Source organism: Oncorhynchus mykiss, chromosome 25 (genome assembly GCF_057628025.1).
Source record: "Oncorhynchus mykiss isolate SJ-2025 chromosome 25, ASM5762802v1, whole genome shotgun sequence".
NCBI classification, from domain to species: domain Eukaryota; kingdom Metazoa; phylum Chordata; class Actinopteri; order Salmoniformes; family Salmonidae; genus Oncorhynchus; species Oncorhynchus mykiss.
Window position 1 is genome coordinate 58,104,567 of NC_143046.1, and position 7,934 is coordinate 58,112,500.

Here is a 7,934-nt window from a genome sequence, read left to right on the forward strand (position 1 = left end):
AGATACTGAAATTCAATTCCATTATGAAACTAATTGATCCAACATAGCAGCATATCCACCTATTGCTTGAGTGAGGGCAAGCTTGAATTTTCAGCACGTACTTTACTGTGAAATGTTAAAATAACTTGAAAAATACATGTCCCTCTTTGATCTTTTCACCCTGTCTCACTCTGTCCGGCTCAAATATGCAGAAATCACAGCGTGAGCAAGCGCTGTTGGAACACATGACGGTCAGAGGAATATTTTAATTTGACTAATTTTCTCACTTTCAGACAGACGGGTAGAGTATTAGACAGCAATAGATAGACAGGGAGAAAGAAAGGAAGAGAAGGAAAAGAAGAGAGGCTGTGAGAGAACGACAGACTTTTGCCAATAAACAGATGGAACGCTGTATATGCATGACAGGGCTTCATTCACAACGTTTGGTATCACCCTGGTCTGAGAGCCTTTCTCTCCACTGATGACAACTACCCTGAGAGACAGAGGGAGACAGAGAGAGAGACAGACAGACAGACAGACAGACAGACAGACAGACAGAATGCACTGGTTCTTTAAATCCCACTCTCCTCACCTCTCTCTCGCTCTTCACCGCTCACTCTCGTTATTCCTCTGCCCCCTCCCTCTCTCCGTCCCTCTCTCTCTCTCTCTCTCTTTCTCTCTCTCTCTCTCTCTTTGTCTCTGCCCTCCACTCTCCACCTGCTCGGCTGCTCTCTCTCTCTCTCCGTGCGTGCAGACCGAGCCTTGCCTCTCTGCCATTGGCCGTCCGTCCACCAATGAGCAGCCCGGATGGGCCAGAGGGACTACATATGCAAAGCCTTGCTACATATTAATGAGCTCCAATCGTGGCTTTAAGTCCTTGATTAGAAGAGTGCTGGAGCTTTTGGTCCCAACTAGCTGGCTGCTGTGCCTATAGGCTTGTCACACGGAGGACCACTGTGCCTGATTGCAGTGCTCTGACAGGAACAGAGAGAGAGAGAGAGAGAGAGAGAGAGAGAGAGGAGAGAGAGAGAGAGAGATCGGAGCGAGAGAGAAGAGAGAGAGGAGGACAGGAGAGGAGGAGGAGAGCAGAAAAAAACTTTGATTTATAGAGGAGGCTTTCTCACATTATGGTGGCAGTGTGCAGATGGATTCCATAGAGCTTTCCCTTCCTGAGTATTTCTCCCTACACTCTGAACAAGAGTAGGTAAATTTGACCTTTTTACTACTTCTTTCCTTACCTCTTGTCATTGTGAATGCCTTTGACTGTGTGTGTGTGCCTGTGTGTGTCTGTGTGTGCCGTGCTCGCGTTTGTCAGAGTAGGAGTGTGTGTGTGTGTTATTTCGTGTGATACTGCGGAGGTGGCCGGGTAGAATGTCAAGGTTGCTTTCCACTGTCAGGTAGTGTGTGAAAATGTGTCTGTTTGACTGTGTGTAACAGTGTAACAGTATGCGTCTGTCTACTGGTGCTGGGCTGCGGTACAGACAGGAGCTCTCACTCAGCGTGAGGAATTGAATTTCTGCCGCTCCACCTGAGTAGGACACACACACTCTCTCTCACACACACACACACACACACACACACTCTGGCATGTCTATCCCAGCACAGAGAGCCGTACTACTTGATGATCCACTGTATAATAGAGCGTGTGTGCGTGGTATGGGATGTTTAAGTCTTAGTTTATTAGGTGGGGTCAGTGTGTTCAGCGTGTGTGAGGGCTGTCCGTCAGCCAGCCGACAGAGTGAGAGGGGGCGCGGGGGGCGGCCAGGAGGGAGAGGGAACGGACAGAAGCGGCAGGGGGAGGAGGAGGAGGAGAAAGCGCTCTTAAATGCCAGGAGAGCTTGGATTTCAGACGGCCAGCACAGCATGTGGCCCTGCCGTGGCATCGGAGACAACAGTGCGCTGCGTCGCTCCGCACGGACACACCGTGCACACACACACACACACACACGCTGCTCCTTTAGCTAGCGCTTTGCTCTTTTTGGCTTGTGTTAAGGACAGCGTTAAAAATGCAGATTAACTGGCTGGTGGAGCAGCCAGGCGGAGGATCGTGTGTGTGTGTCGAGTGTTTAATGTAAATACAGAATCAGGGATCGGGAGCATCACTCCCATACCTCTCTGTCTACAGACACACAACCCAGAGAACAGTGACGATCGCCAGAAGACTATAAAATACGTGTTTTTAGTTAAGCTGTCTACTCAATTACATTTCACAAATACATTTGAGGAGAGTTCCAGGTGACAGAATTACCTAAAGTGCGGCGTGTAAATTAAAGGGGAGTCCTAGTTTTGGGGAGAAAAAAATGTTCCCCAAATCGCACGCTCCTCCCTCTGTTTGTTAATACTTGGCCTTAAGCAAAGTGAGTAGAATGAAGAGAGAACAATAGAGCGATAGATAGGGTGACGAGAAGAGAGGAGAGCTGGACAAGTTGACTTTGTTTGAGTGTTTCTAAAGGAAACCATGGCACTCTTGACCCCTGCCCTGGACTGTGTCTGAACGCTGATAACGCTTCTAAAGTGGAGCCTCGCTTTCCAGCCTTCTTACAGACTATATACATACACACACACGCGCGCACACACACACACACACACACACAAACACACACACAGACAGACCGGAGGTTAATATAGAGAGAAAGAACGGCTAGATCGGTAATCTACATAGGAGAGAAATGAAAGGTCACGTTAACGCGAAGGTACACAACCCAACCACTCTACCTGCATGCCTACCGTGGGGTCGTGTTTGAACAGTGTGTGTGTTATAATGTGGATACGGGTGGGTGTAAAACCCTAGCTTTGGAATATACTTCTCGTCTTCGGAAACCTTGTGTAAAATGACCCAATTATTTATTTCTAAATGACGTATTTATGGATTTATTATATTTGAGAATTGTATTTGAGAGTATAGTGTATTTGAGCATTTTGCAAGGAGTGTGTGTGACTGAGATATAGCTAGAGGAGCTTCAAAAGGGCGAAGGAGACCAGACGATTCAGGAGACAGTCTTTTCTCCTGTCTACAGCGATGGGCTTTAGCCTGGGTTTCCCCCCTGTCTCAGTGTCATTAGTGATCCGGGGTTAGAGTCGCTTCACATACAGAAACACACCGTCCGAATCCCTCTCTTGGTCCCAGCTGTACCCAGGCTTTACTCATAGTCATTACTCACCTCTCTCACCGCTCGCTCCCCGCTCACCTCCTACGTCGAAATTGACGAGTGGGATACTAATTGATATATTATGGATAATGATAATAATAATAACAACAAGTGCCATTTTGACGATTATCATAATTATATTCGCTTCATGCCTGAACATACATTTCATTTGCATGTCATTAAGGGTTTTCCCCTCTTAGTTAGTTGAATTTATTTAATGTGTTTGTTGTTGTTGTTTATTCCTAGAGGTCACGGGGATGTTGAAGGTAGATTGTCATGACGGGTTTTTTGGATTGAAAGAATAGGGGAATGATTTAATAAAAGACCTGGGCCGATTTCTGAACCTGCGAAGGTGTATTTTCACGGCTTGTGTGTTTTGCAGAACACTTCGGATATAATGTTAGATATCGCTGTGTATCTATTTCCCAGATAAATGGTGGGAGCATGTGATTTTATTTTTTTAAATTGCACATGGAAATGTTATACATTTTTTTTTGCATTGGATGTATGCGGTATCTTACGCTTGTTCTCGCTGCGCTATATGAAGGATATGATTTTCAATGTTTGGAATGTGACTCATTTAAAAAAGGTGGTGTTATTTTAAGTATGTCTTTTCAATGTTTGGAATGTTGACTGATACGTTAAGCACACCACATTCGTGCTAGAGAATGCAACATTTCCAAAAACACAACAGAACCGACAATGCGCCCGGTTCTTTTGTGTGTGTGCAACATTGCTTCGCTGTTCTGCCGATAGGACAGTCATATCAGATGTGATGATTCTTTTCCGATTTTATATTTAGGACATTTAAATAATATACATTCTAAGCACTTGCAAAATGGTATTTTGTTGGAGCTCCTTTCCTGATTTGGCGTTCTCCAGCACGAATGTGGTGTATTTAACAGATGTGTATTTTTTTTTACAACAGTAACAATTGAACCAAACTGAATATGCCTGTTTAGATTTTAGGAGGATTGGACTGGATTATACCGTCTATGCCCGTAATTAAATTGAAAACACAAGATTAATATTTGCATTTACAGTATAAAATAAATTCTCACTTTAGCTTTACAATTATAATAACGTCTTCCACTAGAACACTAGAGTCCCTCCACTATAATAATAGGTCTATCATTTCTGAATGAACGGTTTCTAATGGAGAACTCTGTCCGTGCCTCAGAGACAGCCTGCTCCTTCTATAGATCCCACCACATTCTGATGTAACCAGCCAGCCCGAATAAAACTTTTCTTCTTCTCCTGTCCGTCTCTCGTTCTGTTGTTGTCTGTGTAGAGGAGATGAAAGCACTGGAGGAAGGGATCAGGGGAATCGAAGGGAGATTGCGTAAATTAAATTCCTTTTAATCTCCTTATAAAATCATTTACTTAAATCATCTGTCAAATCATGTCAATATGTCCCCCACTGAGTGTGTGTGTGTGTGTGCATCTATTTGTGAATTTATTCTGCGGTGATTGTGTATATGTGTGTGTGTGTGTGTGTGTGTGTGTGTGTGCTCATATGATTCTGTGTGTCTGTGGCTTATCCCCCTGCCCGATCAGGATGGTGTGTAAAGGTGTCATAGGGTGTGTTCTTTACGCATATGTGTTACCCCGTGGCCCTTGTCCCATTGTCTCCACAAACACACACACGGGGGCGGTGGCGGCCCCTGTTGTGCAGGGTGTGAGACATTCCGAGGGTAATTAACTGTGGTTTAAAGAGAGAGCCTCCTGAGCAGACCCGTTCACCCCTCAGAGACGGAGAGCAATACGTGTGTCTGTGGACGTGCACACACACACACACACACACACACTTTAAAATTACATTTCACACACGTTGACATACACACACACACACACACACACGCACACACTCAGCTACTAATGTGAGCAGAAAGCCAAGGATAAAAGAGGAGGCCTTGATGATGTGATTGTAAATGTATTGGATTTATGTTCAATCCATCAGGGTGTGTGACTGGGGGGTGTGTGTGTGCGTGTCAACAAGATCTCACGGTTTGACTAATTTGACTTCAGATGCTAATGTCTGTCCACCTTTCTCCGAACGTCAAATTTCAAAGTCGCTCCAAACGTCAAATTTGGAGGTGTTTTGGACACCCTGGGTTGCTCCGCTGCTGTCTCCGAATTCTGTGGCAGAGTTCACGCCCCACCGCCACCCCCGTCCACAACACCCTAGCAATACCCAAGCATACTTGATGGTAATATTGCTCACCGTTGCCCCTAGTGGCTGGATCGAAGGCATCTCCCGACATCATGGATGGACGTCGTATTTCGAAGGTGGATCTTGAGCGACCTGGCTGGTTTCCTCATAAAAGTGCTGGCTGAAATAGCCTTCTGACGTACAACGCCAGCTGAGACACACACAAACGGCCGCGCCATTCCAGAGGTACGCGTCGCAATTAGCAATTACACCCCATGTCGCTGTCGCTACGGAGGCTGAACCCTTCCCACCTTTCAATTCAATTCCCCTCCACTACACTCACCCCCCCCCTCCCTCTCTCTCTGTCTTTCTCTCTCTCTCCGTCCCTCCGCTCCTCTCGCCCCCGCCCCCCTCTCCCTCTCTTTCTGTCTTTCTCTCTCTCTCTGTCTTTCTCTCTCTCTCTCTCTGTCCCTCCGCTCCTCTCGCCCCCGCCCCCCTCTCCCTCTCTCTCTGTCTTTCTCTCTCTCTCCGTCCCTCCGCTCCTCTCGCCCCCGCCCCCCTCTCCCTCTCTCTCTGTCTTTCTCTCTCTGTCTTTCTCTCTCGCTCCGTCCCTCCGCTCCTCTCGCCCCTCTCCCTCTCTCTCTGTCTTTCTCTCTCTCTCTGTCTTTCTCTCTCTCTCCGTCCCTCCGCTCCTCTCGCCCCCCCCCCCTCTCCTTCTCTCTCTGTCTTTCTCTCTCGGTCTTTCTCTCTCTCTCCGTCCCTCCGCTCCTCTCGCCCCCCTCCTTGCGGATTCCCCTCCTCCGTCATTCAAGTATCCCGTCGCTCCCTCTCTCTTTTTTATACATCTTCGTCTAGAAAAAGAGAGAGAGTGTGAATTGACAGGGGATCGTTTATCATGTCGTCTCCGTGATGCGTGTAGTTTTTTTCAGCACTAGGGAAAGTGATCTTTCACCATATCATACCTCTATGGCCAAAGTAATGCTGCCATAATAACACAGATTCCAGAAGCCAAATACATTGTTATTCGTGTTTTGTCCTTCCTGTGTGGTTGGAGTAAAGGTGGTGGTTTGATGCAAATTCAGGCCACCGTAAACTATTTAGTAGGTCTGTCTAAGCACAGGCCTGTGTGTGTGTGTGTGTGTGTGTATGTGTGTGTGTATGTGTGTGTGTGTGTGTGTGAGAGAGAGAGAGAAACAAGAGGGAGAGAGTTAAGTGCTAGGTCTGTTTTGCTTATCAAATAGGGCGGCCTGCTGCTGGTTTGCACTGCCAGGTCACCCGTATTCAACGTCCGTTTTTGTCTCAGGAAACTGACCACTAGGGGCAACCGTGAGCGCTGTTACCTGCCTCTGATTCCAAAGCGATGCAGGTTCGAATCCAGCGATAGAAAGCAGTTTTTGATATTTTGGTTTTAAGGCTATCACAAACATTAACTTATCTATTTGGAGTTCATGCCTAACCTTAAGAATTCATAGTTAAATCATAATTAATGCCTTAAATCAAACTTAACACTTCGAAATTTGACGTTTGGAACAACTTCAAAATTTGACATTTGAGAAACATGGAGGAACGGGGGGGGGGGGGGGGCTTTTTAGGTTTGCATGTGGCTGAGAGACAGAGACTCTTTGGTCAGTGAGAAGCAGTGTGTGTGAGAAGCAGTGTGTGTGAGAAGCATTGTGTGTGAGAAGCAGTGTGTGTGGGCAGCAGTGTGTGTGAGAAGCAGTGTGTGTGGGAAGCAGGGTGTGTGAGAAGCAGGGTGTGTGGGAAGCAGGGTGTGTGTGAAGCAGGGTGTGTGAGAAGCAGTGTGTGTGGGAAGCAGGGTGTGTGAGAAGCAGTGTGTGTGGGAAGCAGGGTGTGTGAGAAGCAGGGTGTGTGGGAAGCAGGGTGTGTGAGAAGCAGTGTGTGTGAGAAGCAGTGTGTGTGAGAAGCAGTGTGTGTGGGAAGCAGGGTGTGTGGGAAGCAGGGTGTGTGAGAAGCAGGGTGTGTGAGAAGCAGGGTGTGTGAGAAGCAGGGTGTGTGAGAAGCAGGGTGTGTGAGAAGCAGGGTGCGTGGGAAGCAGGGTGTGTGGGAAGCAGGGTGTGTGTGAAGCAGGGTGTGTGAGAAGCAGGGTGTGTGAGAAGCAGGGTGTGTGGGAAGCAGGGTGTGTGGGGTGATCATGGTTTCCAGTGCTCTCACTTCTAATGGGAGGAGACACAGGTGACCGGGACACAACGAAATGCAGATTTAAACTGAAGAGAACCTGCGTGTCTGAGTTCACAAGGTGTCTCTCTCTCCCCTTCTCTCTTTTCCACCTAATTTCCATCTCTCTCTCTCACACGCTCCGTAGGGACCGTGTTTGAACGCATGTTTGAGTGTGTTCTACTCTCCTCTACATGCCGTGGAATGACTCAATTGTCATTATCCTGCAGCAGAGGGAGAGAGAGAGGGAGAGATGGAGAAAGAGAGAGAGAAATGGAGAGAGAGCGGGAGAGTGCGGAGGAGAAATGAATAGCCACGCAGAACCCTGTCTGACAGTGAAATATTCCTCCCCTCATCCTCCCATCATGCTTCATGTATATCTGATGGGGAGAGAATGACACCACCCCATCTCTCTCTCTCTCTTTCTCTCTCTCGCTCTTTCTTTCTTTCTTTCTTTCTTTCTTTCTTTCTTTCTTTCT

The 7,934-nt window shown here is 47.2% G+C and overlaps 1 protein-coding gene across 1 annotated transcript in view; it reads left to right on the forward strand.

The window, feature by feature from the left end:
* The first annotated feature begins 964 nt into the window (after nt 1–964).
* Nucleotides 965–7,934, forward strand: part of LOC118944259 (estrogen related receptor gamma a) — a 105,917-nt gene continuing 98,947 nt past the window's right edge. Inside the window, 1 exon segment of the mRNA XM_036962719.2 lies at nt 965–1,179. Coding sequence (XP_036818614.2) covers nt 1,124–1,179 — 56 coding nt within the window. The 5' untranslated portion in view covers nt 965–1,123.